Here is a 21,778-nt window from a genome sequence, read left to right as displayed (position 1 = left end):
AAGTATTTCCTATCTGACTCAATCTGTATATCAGATGTTGTTATCAAGAGCCAAGCGAATATAAGGGGGTGATCGTGATAGGCCCCACCCCATTAACATTCAAATTATATGAGTGAAATAACCAAAAAAAAAAAAAAAAAAAGGAAATTTTTATATGTATTGGTTAACTTTAGGGAAAAAAATTAAAAAAAAATTTTAAAAAACAGGTGGGGGGAAGGGAGAAAAACAAGCTACATAAAAAAAAAAAAAAAAAAAAAAATGAAGATAAGTCCACTGTTGCGTACGGAGTTGCTATAAAGGTATACAGCTTATGAGAAGCTTCCTTTAGAAATTGCTGGAAGTAAACATAGCTTTTTAAGTCTTTTCAATGAACTCCGCATTACCTTTATAGTTCAAAAGATGGCAGTGTTGGGTTGTAAACAGTTAAAAAAAAATAAAATAAGATAAAAAGATTAAAAAAAAAACTGATAAAGAAATAAAATAAAGATCAAAAAATAAAATAAGATAAAAAATACTGATAAAAAAATAAAGATAAAAAAATATAAAAGATAAAAAATACTGCACTAACGCCACGTAGACACGATAGGATTTTCCGACAACAAATGTGCGATGGGAGCTCGTTGCTGGAAATTCCCACCGTGTGTACGCTCCATCGGACATTTTCCGTCGGAACTTCCGTCACACAAAAAATTTGAGAGCTGGCTCTCAAATTTTCCGACCACAAAATCCGTTGTCGTAAATTCCGAGCCCGCGTAGACAATTCCGACGCACAAAGTTCCACTCATGGCCGGAATCAAAGCAGAAGGAACCGCGCTGGCTATTGAACTTAATTTTACTCGGCTCGTGGTACGCGTTGTACGTCGCCATGTTCTTGACGTTCGGAATTTCTGACAAGATTTGTGTGACCGTAGGTATGCAAGACAAGTTTGAGCCAACATCCGTCGGGAAAAAAAAAACATGGATTTTGTTGTCGGAAAATCCGATCGTGTGTACGCGGCATAAGTCTGTCAATGTCATGTGGAAAAGAATCTAAGTGTTATGACTTGTAGTACCATTTTACAGCTGTAGATGTTGCTGCATCCTCATCTTCTGGGTAAGTATGGTCCATCAGGCCGTGAAGAATGACTTTACACATAATTAGTACATAGTGCTAATATCCCAGTTTATATATCATCATGTGAATTGCGAACAGATTTATAGACTTATAGATTTATAGTCTTGAGGCCACTTAGGTGAACACGCGAACACCGTTAAAGTCGTGAAAAATCAAAAGTGCTAATTTTAAAGGCTTATATGCAAGTTATTGCCATAAAAAGGGTTTGGGGACCCGGGTCCTGCCCCAGGGGACATGGATCAATGCAAAAAAAAACTTTTAAAAATGGCCGTTTTTTCAGGAGCAGTGATTTTAATAATGCTTAAAGTCAAACAATAAAAGTGTAATATCCCTTTAAATTTCGTACCTGGGGGGTGTCTATAGTGTGCCTGTAAAGGGGCGCATGTTTCCCGTGTTTAGAACAGTCTGACAGCAAAATGACATTTCAAAGGAAAAAAGTCATTTAAAACTACTCGTGGCTGTAATGATTTGTCGGGTCCCGGCAATACAGGTGAAAGTCATTGAAAAAAACGGCACGGAATCCCCCCCAGTCCATTACCAGGCCCTTTGGGTCTGGTATGAATATTAAGGGGAACCCCAAACCAGAATTTTTAAAAAAAATTGCGTGGGTGTCCCCCCCAAATTCCATACCAGGCCCTTCAGGTCTGGTATAGATATTAAGGGGAACCCTGTGCTTTTTTTTTGTTTTTAAATGGCGTAGGGGTCCCCTCAAAATCCATACCAGACCCTTATCCGAGCATGCAACCTGGCGGGCCACAGGAAAAGAGGGGGGGACGAGAGAGCGCCCCTCTCCTGAACCGTACCAGGCCACATGCCCTCAGCATGGGGAGGGTGCTTTGGGGTAGCCCCCCAAAGCACCGTGTCCCCATGTTGATGGGGACAAGGGCCTCATCCCCACAACCCTTGCCCAGTGGTTGTGGGGGTCTGCGGGCGGGGGGGCTTATTGGAATCTGGAAGCCCCCTTTAACAAATCTAAAAATCACCTAAAAACAATGAACAATAAAATGAAACGCCTGACACTGAAAATGAAACAGCCGCTGAGCTTGGAGCGCACCACAAATCAAGACAAAAAGTCCGACTGGTGGGGTATGTATGCCAAGAGACCCTACATGTTTCGGAGGGATTTTTTAGGACATGTATATTTCCTTCTTCAGGGGTTTAGAACATAGGTGCTGCTTCATTTCTATTGAAAGAAAAACATATAATGGGTAGTGTATAATAATGTAATAGCATGTATTTGCAAAAAACTGATTGATTATGGCAACAATATGGTGCATGTAATAAATAAAATAAGTGTAGCCTGTACTTACATATCGGTGTTTTAATTTAACAGGACACACCAGTGGAGAGAGCGTCAAGCCTTGAGTATTGCTAAGCTGTACGTATGTGAGGAAATCACTCCCATATGATTGAAACGTGTTAAGCCGCCCCTATTTCTCCTTTGAACCCGGGTTGGACCTATGGGTGTATGGATAGAACTCTCTGATCGATCGGGTAATCAAGACACACACATGGGATGGTGATAGGGTTGCCACCTCATCCCTTTAAACCCGAACACGTATGAATTACACAGGTTCTGGGGCTAATTTAATGCAGATAAGATACCAAGTGAGTTTAATTACATCCTTAATCAGCCACAGAGCCTGTGTTAATATGTGTTCGGTTTTAAAGGGATGAGGTGGCAACTCTAGATGGTGAATCGAAATTACAATGATTTACTGGGTTTGCATATATCTTATACACTTACAGAGAGAGAGAGAGAGAAAAACCTCCCTCTTATTATCAGCCAATGAGATTGAAGCATAGACTTTATGAAAAAATAAGCATAAAACGTCATAAATTGCATATTCTGCCTATAGATATCCCTCAGGCTATATCTAAATATAAGTTTATATATATGTGACCACGTATGCTAGGCAATCTGCCAATGTTCCAGACACCCAACTTCTAACATGTTATAACTTTGTTATTCATTGTCTATATTAAAATGTCAGGCTAACCACACCTACATCCTGTTCAAGTACATAGCTCGCAAATCATCATTGCACTTCTAATTTTCTGCATAAGAAAGCAAAATACATTTCTTCTTGTATAACATATCTTAAAGCAGCACTCTAACATCCTTACATTCCCTCCTTTGATCATAACAGACGAAAAGTCTGTATTGATCACCAATATTATTCATTATACCGTCTCTGTTTTGTGTAAAGCATAGAAACAAAAGAACATGTTATTCATGTCATTGAAAAAGCTGATAGGCAGATTGATAAGTTTCTTTTAGGGGGGGGAGGGGGAAAAAGAATCTGGCAAGTCACTTCACCCATTTGGGGAACAGGGGGAGAACCAGAGTCTGTAGGGGGTTCCTGTTATTTGAGAGGATTAGAGTTCCATTGTTTCATCTGTGGACATGTATATTTTTCAGTGATCAGGGGCTTTCTTTATCCTTGATTTGTGGATCCATTGTGGGCTCTGGTCAGTCAGGACTGCTGTTCTTGCAACTTTCAATACTTCAAAAAGATCCTTGGAAGATCTTCTTGCTGCTAGTTTCTTGACCAACACTCTGTCTCTGGGTATAAAAGGATGTGTTGGTTCTGTGGAGAGAGGAGGAAAGGTGACAGCTACCTTGTCATAATTTTCTGTAAAGCTACTTACTAGGTTTTTCATGTACTTTTCCTGTAAAGAATATAAATTAGGTTCCTCTCCTATTTCTATCTATTTCCTCTGTGTTGGTTTTCCCATTAATATCTCATAAGGGGATAAGCCGTCTCTGGAATGGGGTGAGGTACGGATTTGGAAAAGTATTGCGGGAAGAAAATCTAACCAGTTTCTCAAAGTTCCTCCTGTCGCTTTCTTTAGTTTATCTTTAATATTTCTGTTCATCTTTTCTACTACTCCTCCTGCACTTTGGGGGTGATGAGGGATGTGTAGTTTCCATTGAATACCTATCAAATCAACCTATCAGCGAGTGCATTCCCTTTTGCTATTTCTGTTTTATCATATGAGTGCCCGCGAATCTTAATTACATTAATGTTGCAAGGAAGAAGGAGCGTTTCAATAAAGCGTCCACGTGCTATCTGTGTAAACATTCACATCCTGTCCTTCAAAGAGGAGTTGCGCTGAAGTTACTCGCAGTGGTTTACTTTCTAAGATATTGTCTGGGAGCCTGACAACTGAGTAACCAGTCTTGTATGTGTGATCGTCAGGACGTGTACAGCTACCGTCTACAAACACATGTAGGTAATCAGGGTTGGGGGTATCTTTTAAATCAGAACGTGGAGAAGTAGATTCTAAAAGCTGTTGATTACAGTCATGTTGAGGAATAGGATCAGTTTCTGAAAGATGCAAGAGAGAGTGTAGAAACCTGACTTGTGGTGTGGTCTCTGAACATGATTTGATGTCAAGATGTTGTGTGTTAAAGAGTATAACTTCATAGCCACTTGTACGTTGTGCTGTCATGTGCTGAGTACTCATGTTCTGCATAAGGTGAACTACCGAATGTGTTGTGTATAATGTTGTCTGCCCTCCCAATGTTAATTTGGATGCCTCCTTTAGAGCCATTGCACAAGCCACGAGAGCTTGAAGGCAAGAGGGCATCCCTTGAACCTGTACGGGTAAGACCCAATGCAGGTGCCCTTGAGAGGGACGCAGTGAGGGTGGTAAATGCTTGTAGCATTTCCTCAGTCCAATTAATCATTTTTGGAGAGCCCAACAACGTAGCTGCTCTAAGGATCGAATCCCAGTGTGAGCAATCAGGTATCCATTGTCTGCAGTAGACAATCGAGCCGAGGAAGGAGAGAAGCACGGCCTTCTCCTTCGGGGGACTGAGGCATGTAAGTACTTTGACCCGAGCCGGTGACACCAAACGTTCCCCTTGTTTGATTATACACCCCAAATACTCAACCTGCGACCTGCACCACCGGATCTCTTTGCAAGACACCTAGTGACCTTCTGAGGTGAGGCGATGCTCAGAGTTGGACTCACAGCATCCCTGGCTCTCACTACACAGCAGTAGGTCATCTACATATTGAAGCAGTATGGAACCCTGAGGAGGTGTCCAGTCGTCAAGGGATTGTTTCAATACCATAGAGAAGGCTGCTGGGCTGTCAACAAATTCTTGTGGGAGCCATGTCCAATTGACCCGGCCCCAAACAAAACCAAAGATCCTTTGTGCGTCCTCCCCAACCGGTACACTAAAAAAAAAAAAAAAGTGTTCCATGAACTAACTATTTCCTTTAGTATGCCTTCCTTTTTGTATTCTTCAATCAATAGTGAAATGCCCTGCAGTTTTTCTTCTGTAAGGGGATATTGTTTTTGGAAGTGTGATATTGTGTTGGGTTTGAAAGTAGGAGAGTAAGGTGTACGATTAAGATGTCCTACAGAGGTTTTGTCCTTAGCCCAAATTGTGTGATTTTCTAGCGGTCTAGGTAGAAGCATGTAATGTCCCCCGAAGTCTTGAGATTTAGGATTAGTCAAGTCACATAGTGGAGACCTTGCTGTCAATCCACCTTCTTGGTCAAATCTTATATTGATTCTTAAAGCAGACATTAAGTCTCTTCCCATTAGGGAAAGGTCAGTCAGTCAAAACAGCAAAACACATAGTTGTAAGAGGTTCGTCCTGTAATGTACTAACTTGTAATGGAGGAGTCACTTTATGTTGGACATCAGTTCCATTAATACCCATTGAGCAACCCTCTGTACATTCTGGAGTGATAAACCTACAATCAGTAAAGGATATATTTTATGTAGACAAACCAAAAATTAGTAAAAATCTTCCCCGGGATTTTGTTTGCAAGACAACATAGTGTGTACACTTGTGTCCCCTTTGTATGCTTTCTGCCAAGCTAGTCCTAGTTGGCCCCAAAAAAATATCCCACCCTTCAGGTTTGTCATAGGGATCTGCCGTGATAAAACCTGCCGCTACATCAAATTCAACCGTGGTTTCAGGGTCTACTGCTTGAATAATGATTTGGAGATCTTCTGCACCCATCCTAGCTCCTGTACAATACCTTTTTAGAAAAGCTGCAGCAGCTCTGGGATCCTTTCGAGGTTTAGGGCAGGTGTCCCTTATATCTTTAATTAGCCGACGGTGAGGGGGATCTGAACCTGAGTATTACCTATTGTGATCAAAGGAAGGACCCTAAAGGGTTCCTTCTCTTTGTTTGCAGAACGAAGGATTATCTGACCCGCAGACTCTACTTCTTGTAATGCTATAGCTAGTTCTTCTGATTTTTTTTTTCTCTAGCCTCTTTGCTTCCCTCACTTCTTTCTCCCTGTCTTTCCCTTAGTACATTTTACAACATTTCATCATATATTTACAATCCCAGTCACCCGGGGGGTAATTGTGTCGATTATGCGTCCCACAAATTTTCATTACCTCCTCCCAATCTTCCAGGGAACATGGTCCCAATGACCCCCAAGCCTGAAAGATACAACTGATGTGCACGAGTTTGTACATTTCCCCAAAAAGGATCGACACATTTTGCCCCACAAGTGCCTTTTACAAAATCATAGGGGGAAGGTTGGTCCCGCTCACCTTCGGGAACTTCCTTCCCTAATTTATTTCCCATAATTATTTCACAATATCCTTAATGTCACAATGATACTTATAATACTTATTACTCCTCTTACTGTTAAACATTATTTTGTATATTGAATCTCAACATTTGAACCCTTGGGGTACCTTCTCTTAATAAAGGTCTCTTTCCCAGGTTAAGATGGTAATACACTCAAAACACCTTTGTGACATTTGTTTAACACACAACAAACACAATAACACTGATATAACTCTATAACTCTATGTATATCACTTATCAAGATCAGACCAAATAGTAAATCAATTCCTTTATGTCGAAGTATATATTCACACATGCATATGATCACAACAAAATACAGAGCAATATATTCACAAAGAAACCGTTAAATTGTGTGCTAGGATAAGTGAAAAGGCTTCGTAAAATAAATTTACAAAGTTTCCACTCACCTTGCAGTCGATCGCCACCACTTCTGGTACCATTTCTGTTAAGCCGTCCCTATTTCTCCTTTGAACCCGGGTTGGACCTATGGGTGTATGGATAGAACTCTCTGATCGATCGGGTAATCAAGACACACACATGGGATGGTGAATCGAAATTACAATGATTTACTGGGTTTGCATATATCTTATACACTTACAGAGAGAGAGAGAAAAACCTCCCTCTTATTATCAGCCAATGAGATTGAAGCATAGACTTTATGAAAAAATAAGCATAAAACGTCATAAATTGCATATTCTGCCTATAGATATCCCTCAGGCTATATCTAAATATAAGTTTATATATATGTGACCACGTATGCTAGGCAATCTGCCAATGTTCCAGACACCCAACTTCTAACATGTTATAACTTTGTTATTCATTGTCTATATTAAAATGTTAGGCTAACCACACATACATCCTGTTCAAGTACATAGCTCGCAAATCATCATTGCACTTCTAATTTTCTGCATAAGAAAGCAAAATACATTTCTTCTTGTATAACATATCTTAAAGCAGCACTCTAACATCCTTACAAAACGCAAGCTGGAAAATCAAAGCTAAGTAGATGGAAACAATGGATGCACCAAAGCGGTCCAACAAAGCTCATCTGGGATATCCCTAATAAATGGAGACGGACATCGAATGAAAAATGAAAATAAGGAAATATTAAAAAAATGAGGAAAAAGGAAGTAATAATATAACTACATGCATCGGCAGTCTTCTATAGGGTTAAGTGAAGAAGAAAACGTCACTGCCCCTAGGGAGACATTGTATTCTAAAAGTACAGAGAGTCACTGTAAATAAAAAAAGAGTAAATAGTTGCCAATACCTGTAGTGAAAATGTGGATAGACATTCACAGGGATCCCTGGCGTTTCCTGGTTGTGTAGCAACATCTGCTCATACAACCAGGCATATACACGCCCAGGGATCGCAAAGGGCCAATCAGGGCAGTGTTGCTAAGGTAATGAGGGGAGGGAAAGGAGAGAAAACAGACACAGGTGCTGGGGATTGGGAGCGTTTCCCCAAATCACCTGTGCCGCTAATCCAGTCCCACCTTCGTCTCCAATGGGAATCCTCCGGCCAATCTGGCATCACCGCGCATTACGTGGTGGCATCAGACATTGACGTGGCCGCCAGCACGGAAGTGTCCAGTGTGCAGATGCGGAGAACAACTGTCTCCACAAATGTGATCGCCCAGAACACTGCCCCAAAGCGGCAAAGAATAGCGCGCCACCATGCCCCCCCCCCCGTGTCGGGGAGCCTCGGTGGACCACCAGGGGCACCAGGACCGGACCCTGTAAAAACTAAGATATTGGATACAGCTGCATTTGAAGTCAAGGCCATCGGCTACTGTCTAAACGATTAAAGTTGTTCCTTAATCATTAACATTTTGTGTCTGAAACAAAGCAAAACAGTTACCAATGCAGTACAGGATTTAAGTATATTGTTGTACAATTATAATGAAGACCAAACATTTGTCCAATAGTTTGGACGGTCCATCCCAGACGATGAAGATGTCATCTATGTACCTGTGCCACATAACAATGTGGCACAGGTACATAGAGAGGTCCTCATTGCAGAAGATATACAGCTCCCACTCCACCAGGTACACAACAGGTGCCCCTGGCTACGCCCTGTACCTGGAGGAAGAGTCGATCGTCAAATGAGAAGACATTGTGTCTCAGAATATAGTCCAAGGAGAGGAGTATGAAGTCGTTGAAGGAGCTTTCATGATGACTTGTTTGTGAAAGAATTTTTTGGACACATGCAAGTCCCTTAGAGTGGGGTACTGAACTATAAAGTGCTTCTACATCGATACTAGCGAGAATACAACCTCCAGGGATTTGCATGCCCTCAATAATCTGTAGCAAATGGATGGTGTCACGTACATATGAGGATATGGAGAGAACAAAGGGTCTGATGTGCTCATCCACAAGGCGTGACAAATTTTCCGTGATAGCACAACTGCCAGAGATTATGGGTCTCCCTGGAGGGTCGCTGGTATGTTTGTGGATCTTGGGGAGGGAGTAGAAGGTTGCAAGCCTAGGGTGAGGAGTGCGGATAAAATCTAAAGTTTGTTTGGAAATGACCTTATTTTGAAATGCCTCATCCACTAAAGCATAAAATTTGTTATTAAACGCTTGACCAACATCAGGGCCAACTGGGCGGTACCAATCACAATTGGTTAAAATCTTCATGCACATCTGGCTGTATTTCTCATTGTCCATTAGGACTATGTTTCCCATTTTGTCTGATGCCTTGATAGTAATTTCATGGTGACTAGACAAATTTCTAAGGGCAATCTTTTTATTTTTAGTTAGATTTTCCAATATAGTGGATTTGGATTTGAGATTTCTGATTTCTTGGCAGGTCATTTTTAAAAAAGTTGATACACCCTGATTGGAACTGGGTGCGGGGTATAATGAGGATGTTTTTTTAAGGGAAGATTTTTGGGGGGCTGCTTCACTAGAAGCACTAGCTCCCTTAAGGGGGGATTCTAGGTCAATTGTGTTGATGAGATCCTTGGGTTCACTCTCCTCAAATAAAGAGTTGAGATTCTCCAAGGCTCGTCTTTCACTTAGAGTTCGAAAACCCTCCATATCAGGATTGGCCTTCTCAAACCTACTTTTTAAAAGAAGTTTGCGTGTATATAAGTGGAGATCTTTGATCACTTCAAATTTATTGATTTTATTTGAGGGAGATCCCCAGACTGACCTCATTAGCCTCGTACAGCTGGGGGACCGGTTAAGCCCCACAAAGAAGGAACAGGCTAAGTGGCTTCTGTGGGAGAAACAGGCGACTTTCTCCCCAAAAAATGAGCTACACGACCCTGGCTGTGCATAAGGTAGAGACCCCTGGACAAGCACCCCTTCGACAGCCCCCCTACCGTATCCCTGAATCAGTCCAAAAAGGAAGGCGGAAGGAGATACAGGAGATGATTCAGTTAGGAGTCATTGAGCCCTCTGACAGCCCTTGGGCCTCGCCTGTAGTCCTGGTGCCTAAGAAAGACGGAACTACCCGGTTCTGCATGGACTACAGGCGACTCAATGAGAAGACCACCACTGACGCCTACCCGATGCCCAGGGTAGGAGAACTGCTAGATCGTATAGCCACGGGTCATTACTTAACTACAATAGACCTGTGTAAGGGCTATTGGCAGATTCCCCTGGCCAAGGATGCTATCCCCAAATCGGCATTTGTTACCCCCCGTTTGGCCTGTACCAGTCTAAAGTCATGCCATTCGGGATGAAAAATGCCCCGGCTACCTTCCAACATATGGTGGATAGGCTCCTCGATGGCTTTCAGGATTTTGCATGTGGATACCTGGATGACATTGCGATCTACAGTGGGTCTTGGGAGGAGCATCTATTTCAGGTAGGGGTGGTTCTGGACAAGATTCAGGCCGCAGGCCTGACCTTGAAACCAGACAAGCGTGATCTAGTTATGGCGGAGGTGCAGTACCTAGGACACCGAGTAGGGTGTGGGAACCAGAGACCAGAGCCAGCCAAGGTAGAGGCAGTAGCTAACTGACCCACACCCTGTACTAAGACCCAGGTATTAGCCTTCTTGGGGACTGCAGGGTACTACCGACATTTTGGCCCTGATTATAGTGCTATCACCAAGCCCCTGACTGACCTGAAGAGAAAGAATTTTCCTAGACAGGTCCTGTGGTCTGCAGCTTGTGAAGCCGTGTTTCGAGCCCTCAAGCAAGCACTAGTAAATGTCCCTGTCTTGGCTGCCCCAGTACCTAACAAACATTTCATTGTCCACACAGACGCTTCCATGTTTGGACTGGGGGCTGTGCTGAGCCAAATCGGGGAGGATGGAAGAGAACACCCTGTCGCATACCTGAGCAAAAAGCTATTACCCCGGGAAGTGTGCTATGCAGCAGTGGAGAAGGAGTGCTTGGCCCTGGTCTGGGCTCTTAAAAAGTTGAACCCTTTTTTGTACAGACAGGAATTTTCATTAGTCACCGATCACAACCCATTGGTCTGGCTTAACCGGGTCTCAGGAGACAATGGCAGGTTGCTGCGGTGGAGCTTAGCCCTGCAACCTTACAATTTCACCATCAGCTACTGACCCGGTAAGCAAAATGGCAATGCTGATGGGTTGTCCCGGCAAACAGACGTCATTCTGGCCTCCTAGTTCCGGACATCCCCAAGTTGACCCAAGAAGGATCAAGCCGGGTCTGCTGGAGTGTCCCACAAGGAGGGAGCCATATGATGGGAATCACTGTTGGGCGCAGGGTGACCCAGAAAAGAATGAGAATATGATTGGATTACTTAAAATGGAACAGTAATATTTCTCCACAATATCTCCCAGGATATATGTAAAGACTATTCTTGGTTTGTTTGATTCTGAACACAACATGTTAGTTAAGAGAGCTGATCACATTGGCCTCTAGAACTGGGTAGGAGCAGGAAAGTCTACTCATATTATACTTTGTTGCCTCCTAGGCTGAGGAGGGGAGGAGATCACTGTTTGTATTGTTAATTGTTATTAGCTCCTGCTATTGTATGAAGGTGTCCTGTGTTTATACTACTGTGTGAAGCTTGGTGACCACAAGTCTGTCCTAAAGGTCATGTCTCTGAGTGACCTAGTCTGGGTAAATGATTTAGTAAATTAGCTCATGTTAATTAGGTTTCTGGTTACAGTTATATTGTTAGAGTAATATGAGCAGGAGGTAGGAACCTCCTCTTTAACTGTAAATAAAGACTTGTACATTTGGTTCTAAAAAAAGTGTCTGATTCCTGTTTGACCCTCCATACAGAGCCTTGTCTCGTACTTGGGGGGGAAGAATTATTTGTATGGGTTTCTTGTTCGGCTGATTGGAGTGTTCGGTAGCTGCCTTTGTGTTCGGAAATGGAATGTCCTAAACGGCTTTAACCCCTTTCATACTCGGGGTGTCATTACACCATCCATTTGTGATTTTTGATGATCATGATATGTATATGAGTGTGAGTTTGTGAGTGTGTGTGCATGCGCAGCTGCATCCCCCCAGTTTTTAAACATGACAACGTTGTCTTTTCAATTTATTGGTGAGGTACATACCTGGTTTCCTTTGTCTCATCAAATTATTGTTGTGTGTCTTTTTCGACATAATAAAATAATACATTTAAATCAATCTTAGTGTCCTAATTGACCCTCTTGGGAGAACCCCCTTTTTTTCTCTCCCTTTTTTTTGTACTTCCCGCTCTCACAAGCCTGCTCTCCCCTAAAGAGGAGCAAATCATGATATCATTCTGCATCAGCCAGGGCTTACAGATAGTTCCCGGGGAGCGGCGGCAGCCGGAACTATAATCAAAGTATCAGCAAAAGTGGCCAGCTGCCGCCTGCAAGTAAGATTGAGAAAAAGTTCCAAAGCCCCCGAAGCCTAGAAACACTACTTTAATCCATGTGGGCAGTGAGTTTCAGGGTACAGTGGGCCCCCCCTTTCCTCTGGGCCCCCGTGTGCCCCGCACACCCTGCAAACATGGATAATGCGCCACTGGTATGCTGACAGTGCTTTTCAGACCCCATGGATGTGTCAACTAATGCCGAGCTGTAAGAGGAGGCATTGTGATTGAGAAGGACCATATGCTGATAGATGTCCATTCATAATGAGCCTTCACATTGTTCACATTCACCAGCACTTTCATAAATAAACTCATTGATAAATGTTGAGTTTGGAGTCACGTACACACAGATTTCCAGTCTTCTCTCTACATTACACGATATACGGGAGGGGGTGAGGCGGGGATTATTGCCGAGGGAAAAGTTTCTGAATCACCTTATCTACATTGGGCACTAAGGACAGCTTGTATCTCATCAGCCTATCATCTGGATCAGGGTCCTTTACATTGACACCGTTCTCTCTCCTACAGTGGAAGAGAATGGCCGAATCTTGTCCTATATTCTTCCAATTCCTTCTGTGTTTTAGAATGAAGTGTATGGAGGTCTGAAATACGTCTCGGGGATTCACAATCATTTTGCGGTTATTGAAGAAAAGCCACCTTACAGGGAGTGGGAGAGCATGAGAGAGAATATTGACCCCAGGAACATGAGACCACTTGTCAAATTCAGCGATGTTGACTGAAGTGGGGAAGACGTGATTCTGAATGCGGAAGACACTTGTATCTGGGTGTTTATTCTGGAGATTCTCCATCAGTGATGACCAGTCCCAGTCCTTGACTGGAAGAATAATTTCATCAATGTCATTAAGGAGAACAAACTTACTTTTGTACATGTTCCTGTATAGACAATCATTCAAAGTTGCAGTTTGTCCAAAATAACCAATCTCAGCGTTGAGTCCTTTGGAATAACGCCATTTTTTTGTTGTTCGAAGATGGTGGTCTATTGGCCATGGCACCACCTCTAGAATTCCTTCATCAATGTAATGACGTAACACCTTATCTACATCCTGGGAACAGTTGGTGTTATAGATGGTGACTCTAGAGGCCCCCAGAATCTTGTACATCTCAATACTCTGGATCATCTGGAGGACATTGTTGTAGTTTCCATACAAAGTAGAAATACAGATGGTGAAATTGGAGGAGATTGGCTGTGGTGGACGGTTGCTGACTTCAAACAGAAGATTCTGACTTGTATTTGTGGAGACAGTTGAAGAGAAAGACATATAAGTGTAATCACACCCAGAAGGTTCTGCACATAAGAGATCTGTTGTCCCATATGGGAACCCATATCTGTCACTATGACGATCTATTTGTGCCCTCATGAAGATGCTCTGATTGGAGGAACAATGGAAGATACAGTAAACTTCCTTCACAGATACATGGGTGATGGCGATGACCCGGACTGATTGACTAACTCTAGGCTCATAATACGGAGAGATGATAAATGTTCGACTATCCAGAGCTGTAATTGTGTCTGTGGCAATTGGAAGTTCCCGGTAATTCATCTTCACTATGGTAATGGGAAGTTTATGAGATCTCATCAGATGTTCAAGTTCTATATGGTAGGAGTAATAAAAGACAGAAACACACACAAACACCGACATTGTGCAGAACATGTATCTTGAACACTTCCATATTCTGGTCCCATCAGGTGATCACAGCTGTAAGAAGATAAGAAAGAGAGAGAAAATACAATAAGTTCAGTGAAATCTGAAATCTATAACTCTAATGTAGAAGTAGAGGAATTGCTCAAATCAGTCTCTATACCAGCAGAACTTACACTCTAATATCCTGACTACAGTCATGTGAATTTCATGCCATATAATTTAAAATAGCTCTGACATATTCCGCAGAGTTGTACAGAGAACATTGACCCAGTCACATCTGTCTTTGTACCAGAAAAGCTCACAATCTAATATTCCTCTAGACTAGGGGCAGACACTATAATTCTGTATTTATAGAATGGAGAACACTGAGACATTCATATTAGTAGGAGCACCACAGGCCAGTCATGCTTATCTTCATGGTGGGTCATGAGCATAGAAGCTTAAGAAGGTGTGCAAAGGGCGTGCCCACAGATCCTGGAGCCTGGTGGCACATAGTTACATAGTTACATAGTTACATAGTAGGTGAGGTTGAAAAAAGACACAAGTCCATCAAGTCCAACCTATGTGTGTGATTATGTGTCAGTATTGCATTGTATATCCCTGTATGTTGTGGTCATTCAGGTGCTCATCTAATAGTTTCTTGAAGCTATCAATGCTCCCCGCTGAGACCACCGCCTGTGGAAGGGAATTCCACATCCTTGCCGCTCTTACAGTAAAGAACCCTCTACGTAGTTTAAGATTAAACCTCTTTTCTTCTAATTTTAATGAGTGGCCACGAGTCTTGGTAAACTCTCTTCTGCGAAAAAGTTTTATCCCTATTGAGGGGTCACCAGTCCGGTATTTGTAAATTGAAATCATATCCCCTCTCAAGCGTCTCTTCTCCAGAGAGAATAAGTTCAGTGCTCGCAACCTTTCCTCATAACTAAGATCCTCCAGACCCTTTATTAGCTTTGTTGCCCTTCTTTGTACTCGCTCCATTTCCAGTACATCCCTCCTGAGGACTGGTGCCAAGAACTGGACCGCATACTCTAGGTGCGGCCGGACCAGAGTCTTGTAGAGCGGGAGAATTATCGTTTTATCTCTGGAGTTGATCCCCCTTTTAATGCATGCCAATATTCTGTTTGCTTTGTTAGCAGCAGCTTGGCATTGCCTGCCATTGCTGAGCCTATCATCTACTAGGACCCCCAGGTCCTTTTCCATCCTAGATCCCCCCAGAGGTTCTCCCCCCCAGTGTATAGATTGCATTCATATTTTTGCCACCCAAATGCATTATTTTACATTTTTCTACATTGAACCTCATTTGCCATGTAGTCGCCCACCCCATTAATTTGTTCAGGTCTTTTTGCAAGGTTTCCACGTCCTGCGGAGAAATTATTGCCCTGCTTAGCTTAGTATCGTCTGCAAATACAGAGATTGAACTGTTTATCCCATCCTCCAGATCGTTTATGAACAAATTAAATAGGATTGGTCCCAGCACAGAACCCTGGGGCACCCCACTACCCACCCCTGACCATTCTGAGTACTCCCCATTTATCACCACCCTCTGAACACGCCCTTGTAGCCAGTTTTCAATCCATGTACTCACCCTATGGTCCATGCCAACAGACCTTATTTTGTACAGTAAACGTTTATGGGGAACTGTGTCAAATGCTTTTGCAAAATCCAGATACACCACGTCTACAGGCCTTCCTTTATCTAGATGGCAACTCACCTCCTCATAGAAGGTTAATAGATTGGTTTGGCAAGAACGATTCTTCATGAATCCATGCTGATTACTGCTAATGATATTGTTCGTATTACTAAAATCCTGTATATAGTCCCTTATCATCCCCTCCAAGAGTTTACATACTATCGATGTTAGGCTAACTGGTCTGTAATTCCCAGGGATGTATTTTGGGCCCTTTTTAAATATAGGTGCTACATTGGCTTTTCTCCATTCAGCTGGTACCATTCCAGTCAGTAGACTATCTGTAAAAATTAGGAACAACGGTCTGGCAATCACTTGACTGAGTTCCCTAAGTACCCTCGGATGCAAGCCATCTGGTCCCGGTGATTTATTAATGTTAAGTTTCTCAAGTCTAATTTTAATTCCGTCCTCTGTTAACCATGGAGGTGCTTCCTGTGTTGTGTCATGAGGATAAACACTGCAGTTTTGGTTACTGAAGCCCCCCGATTCACTCGTGAAGACTGAGGAGAAGAATAAATTCAATACCTTCGCCATCTCCCCATCCTTTGTAACCAGATGTCCTTCCTCATTCTTTATGGGGCCAATATGGTCTGTCCTCCCTTTTTTACTGTTTACATACTTAAAGAATTTCTTGGGATTTTTTTTGCTCTCCTCCGCTATGTGTCTTTCATGTTCTATCTTAGCTGTCCTAATTGCACCTTTACATATCCTGTTGCATTCTTTATAAAGTCTGAATGCTGAGGATGATCCCTCAACCTTGTATTTTTTGAAGGCCTTCTCCTTTGCTTTTATATGCATTTTTACATTGGAGTTAAGCCATCCAGGACTTTTGTTCGCTCTTTTAAATTTATTACCCAATGGGATACATTGGCTAATGCCCTTATTTAATATGCTCTTAAAGCAAACCCATCTCTCCTCCGTATTCTTTGTTTCTAATATTTTATCCCAGTTTATGCCTTTTAGCAAGGTTTGTAGTTTAGGGAAGTTGGCTCTTTTGAAATTCAGTGTCTTTGTATTCCCTTTATGTTTCCTATTTGTGTGATTTATACTGAAACTAATTGACCTGTGATCGCTGTTACCTAAATTGCCCCGTATTTCCACATCTGTGATCAGGTCTGTATTGTTGGTAATCAGTAGATCCAGTAATGTTTTATTTCTAGTTGGTGCGTCTACCATCTGACCCATAAAATTGTCCTGCAAGACATTAAGGAACTGGCGAGCCTTAAATGAATGTGCGGTTCCCTCCGCCCAGTCTATGTCTGGATAATTAAAATCCCCCATTATGATAACACTTCCCATTCTTGCTGCTAATCCAATTTGTGATAGGAGATCCGTCTCCACTTCCTCCCTAGGAGATAGGAGATCCGTCTCCACATGAGACCTGTTTAGCCTCATTGCTTGATTGTTTTCAGCACTGATTCCATGTTCTAAGTTTCTGAAAACCTGCTAACCTTGTTAATGACCCGGCTACACCTAAACACTTCCCTTTAGATTGCCCTTGCCTGTTATGTCTGCTGCTCATCTGTGTTATCAACCCCGGCATGACCACGTTCATTTGGTACCTTGTTTGTAGCACATTGCTAACTCCTGCCTGTCCCCGACCTTGAACCTGATCGTGTTTGTGTACCTGTCTGTCTGGCTGTTGCCAAACAGAGCTTGAGACCTGAATCCATACTAGGTGGATGCCTGTGTTTCCAAGCTCAAGTTCACCACTTCATCTTCCTGGCCGCTGTGTCCTTCTGCTACCCTTGGAGTTCCTCTTTCCACTACCAGAAGTGCTTGGACAGGAATTTTGCAAGAGACCACCGTTGTCACTTTGGACCCCACAGTCAGGTATGTCACCCTCTCCCCACCACCAAGGATGCTTGTATGGGAAATGTGTAAGCGGCCACCCTCATCACTTTGGACCCCAAGGTCAAGTACGTGACACCCTCTCTCCACCACCAGGGTTGCTTGTATGGGAATTGTGTAAGCGGCCGACCTCATCATCTCGAGATCCACTAACAGGTACGTGAGAGGGGCTTACACTCAAATGTCTCCCCTCAGTCACACACTATTGATGTTCGCCCGCCGAGCGCACATCAATAGGTTGTTAGAGAGCGGGTTGGGAAACCGGCCACCGCTCCTTAAAAACTGATGAGTCATCAGTTGTCAGCAGGCTTCCCCACCTGCAGCTGAATGAAAAAAAAACTTGCTGAATTTTCCGGCAATAGAAAATTATAAAAAAAAAAAAAAAAAAATGTCATGGGGGTTCCCCCCAATCCATAACAGGCCCTTTTGGTCTAGTATGGATTTTAAGAGGAACCCTATGTCAAAATAATATAAAAAAAGCAAGGGATCCCCCCAAAATCCACACCAGACCCTTAGGGCTGGTATGGATTTTAAGAGGAACACCCACGTCAATTTTTTTTTTTTTCCATACCAGACCCTTATCCAAGCATGCAGCCTGGCAGACCAGGAAAAGAGGGGGGACAAGCGAGCGCCCCAACCCCCCCACCCAACATTACCAGGTCTCATGCCCTCAACATTAGGGTGTGCTTTGGGCAATTTGTCCACATGTTGATGGGGACAAGGGCCTCTTCCCGACAACCCTAAGTGGTGGTTGTGGAGGTCTGCGGGCAGGGGGCTTATCAAGATCAGCCCCCAGATCCTGCCCCCCCATGTGAATAGACCACCCAATGTTAATGAGGAGGTGGAGACTCAGCTCCTTGCACAGATGGAAAGGGCTGCAAGGGCTGGGACAGTGATAATAATGGGGGATTTTATTTACCCAGAAATTGACTGGAGTAATGGCACTGCTGGAACAGTAAAAGGGCAAAAATGTATAACCCTATTACGAGACAATTTTATGGTCTAGTTCAGTGATGGCGAACCTTGGCACCCCAGATGTTTTGGAACTACATTTCCCATGATGCTCAAGTACACTGCAGAGTGGATGAGCATCATGGGAAATGTAGTTCCAAAACATCTGGGGTGCCAAGGTTTGCCATCACTGGTCTAGTTTATTGAGGTCCCGAATAGGAATGATGCTCTGCTGGACCTGGTAATCTCAAACCATGCAGAGCTTATTACCAATATTCATATAAAGGAACATCTGGGTAGCAGTGACCATAAAATGATTTCATTTAATGTTAGCTGTAAGCAAAAAACACATACGGGAGAAATAAAAACACTTAACGTTAAGAGAGGAAATTTTCCAAGGATGAGGGCTGCTCTGCAGGACTTAGACTGGGAGGGAATATTGGCACTGATGAGCACAGAACAGAAATGGGAATTCTTCAATGTGACTGTATGTAATCTCAATGCAAAGTATAGTCAAAGTATAGGGCAATACGTTTATAAAGCTAAAAATAAAACCTATGTGGCTCACGGCCAAAGTTAAAAAAGCTATAAACAATAAGAAAAGAACTTTTAAAAATATCTAAAAATGAAGGAACACTATCATCATTTAAATATTACAAAGAATATAACAGAACATGTAAAAAGGAAATCAAGGACGCAAAAAATCAAAACAAAGGACAGATTTCAAAAGATAGTAGGACAAACCCCCAAAAATTCTACAAATATATTAATAGTGAAAAGGTCAGGTCTGAGCATGTAGGCCCTTTACAAAAATAATCTAGAGTGGGTGACTGGGGACAAAGAGAAGGCAAATTTATTAAATTTCAGCTCTGTGTATACAAAAGAGCATGGGGGAGCTCAAGTCCATAATGTGGGTGGTAGTGACACAGCCCCGAATGATCCACAATGGCTCAAAAGTGATATGGTCCAGAAATATTGAGACAGAATAAAGTTGGATAAAGCACCTGGACTAGCTGGCATCCACCCACGGATCCGAAAAGAATTAACCTCTGTCATTTCAAAGCCATTATATCTAATTTTTAGGAACTGGTTAATGACTGGAATGGTACCACTGGTTTGGTGTAGGACCAATGTGGTTCCTATATTTTAAAAGGGAACAAAGTCTTTACCAAGTAACTATAGACCTGTTAGTGTAACTTCTATAGTCGGCAAAATAATGGAGAGTTTAATAAAAGACCACATAGATGAGTTCTTGCTGGAAAAAAAAAATATTTTAAGTAACAGACAGCATGGATTCATGAAAGACAGAAGTTGTCAAACAAACCTGATTTCTTTTAATGAGGAGGTAAGTAAAACCTTGGACAGAGGGGTGGCTGTGTACGTGGTATACTTGGATAGAGGGGTGGCTGTGTACGTGGTATAGTTACATAGATAGTTACATAGTAGGTGAGGTTGAAAAAAGACACAAGTCCATCAAGTCCAACCTATGTGTGTGATTATGTGTCAGTATTACATTACATATCCCTGTATGTTGTGTGATTATATGTCAGTATTACATTACATAGCCCTGTATATTGCGGTCATTCAGGTGATTATCTAATAGTTTCTTGAAGCTATCAATGCTCCCCGCTGAGACCACCGCCTGTGGAAGGGAATTCCACATCCTTGCCGCTCTTACAGTAAAGAACCCTCTATGTAGTTTAAGGTTAAACCTCTTTTCTTCTAATTGTAATGAGTGGCCACGAGTCTTATTAAACTCTCTTCTGCGAAAAAGTTTTATCCCTATTGTGGGGTCACCAGTACAGTATTTGTAAATTGAAATCATATCCCCTCTCAAGCGTCTCTTCTCCAGAGAGAATAAGTTCAGAGCTCACAACCTTTCCTCATAACTAAGATCCTCCAGACCCTTTATTAGCTTTGTTGCCCTTCTTTGTACTCGCTCCATTTCCAGTACGTCCCTCCTGAGGACCGGTGCCCAGAACTGGACAGCATACTCCAGGTGCGGCCGGACCAGAGTCTTGTAGACCGGGAGAATTATCGCTTTATCTCTGCAGTTGATCCCCCTTTTAATGCCAATATTCTGTTTGCTTTATTAGCAGCAGCTTGGCATTGCATGCCATTGCTGAGCCTATCATCTACTAGGACCCCCAGGTCCTTTTCCATCCTAGATTCCCCCAGAGGTTCTCCCCCCAGTGTATAGATTGCATTCAGATTTTTGCCACCCAAATGCATTATTTTACATTTTTCTACATTGAACCTCATTTGCCATGTAGTTGCCCCTCCCCCATTAATTTGTTCAGGTCTTTTTGCAAGATATCCACATCCTGCGGAGAAGTTATTGCCCTGCTTAGCTTAGTATCGTCTGCAAATACAGAGATTGAACTGTTTATCCCATCCTCCAGATCGTTTATGAACAAATTAAATAGGATTGGTCCCAGGACAGAACCCTGGGGAACCCCACTACCCACCCCTGACCATTCTGAGTACTCCCCATTTATCACCACCCTCTGAACTCACCCTTGTAGCCAGTTTTCAATCCATGTACTCACCCTATGGTCCATGCCAACGCACCTTATTTTGTACAGTAAACGTTTATGGGGAACTGTGTCAAATGCTTTTGCAAAATCCAGATACACCACGTCTACGGGCCTTCCTTTATCTAGATGGCAACTCACCTCCTCATAGAAGGTTAATAGATTGGTTTGGCAAGAACGATTCTTCATGAATCCATGCTGATTACTGCTAATGATATCATTCTTATTACTAAAATCTTGTATATAGTCCCTTATCATCCCCTCCAAGATTTTACATACTATTGATGTTAGGCTAACTGGTCTGTAATTCCCAGGGATGTTTTTTGGGCCCTTTTTAAATATTGGTGCTACATTGGCTTTTCTCCAATCAGCTGGTACCATTCCAGTCAATAGACTGTCTGTAAAAATTAGGAACAACGGTCTGGCAATCACTTGACTGAGTTCCCTAAGTACCCTCGGATGCAAGCCATCTGGTCCCGGTGATTTATTAATGTTAAGTTTCTCAAGTCTAATTTTAATTCCGTCCTCTGTTAACCATGTAGGTGCTTCCTGTGTTGTGTCATGAGGATAAACACTGCAGTTTTGGTTACTGAAGCCCCCCGATTCCCTCGTGAAGACTGAGGAGA

The 21,778-nt window shown here is 42.6% G+C and overlaps 1 protein-coding gene across 8 annotated transcripts in view; it reads right to left on the bottom strand.

The window, feature by feature from the left end:
• Nucleotides 1–2,323: 2,323 nt before the first annotated feature.
• The window catches only part of LOC141129397 (beta-1,4-galactosyltransferase galt-1-like), a 92,255-nt gene continuing 72,800 nt past the window's right edge, over nt 2,324–21,778 (bottom strand). For 2 of the 8 annotated variants that reach the window (XM_073617435.1, XM_073617428.1), the window contains exons 2-3: nt 12,900–14,160; nt 2,324–3,705 (exon numbers count right to left, since the gene is read on the bottom strand). In XM_073617435.1, coding sequence (XP_073473536.1) covers nt 3,655–3,705; nt 12,900–14,138 — 1,290 coding nt within the window. In that variant the 5' untranslated portion in view covers nt 14,139–14,160 and the 3' untranslated portion in view covers nt 2,324–3,654. Of the gene's footprint in view, nt 3,706–7,094; nt 7,172–7,957; nt 14,184–21,778 lie in introns of all 8 variants that reach the window. The other 6 variants (XM_073617442.1, XM_073617466.1, XR_012241825.1 and 3 more) reach the window with 6 other exon arrangements.

Source organism: Aquarana catesbeiana, linkage group LG01 (genome assembly GCF_042186555.1).
Source record: "Aquarana catesbeiana isolate 2022-GZ linkage group LG01, ASM4218655v1, whole genome shotgun sequence".
Classification (NCBI taxonomy): domain Eukaryota; kingdom Metazoa; phylum Chordata; class Amphibia; order Anura; family Ranidae; genus Aquarana; species Aquarana catesbeiana.
This window is presented reverse-complemented; position numbering and strand designations above follow the sequence as displayed.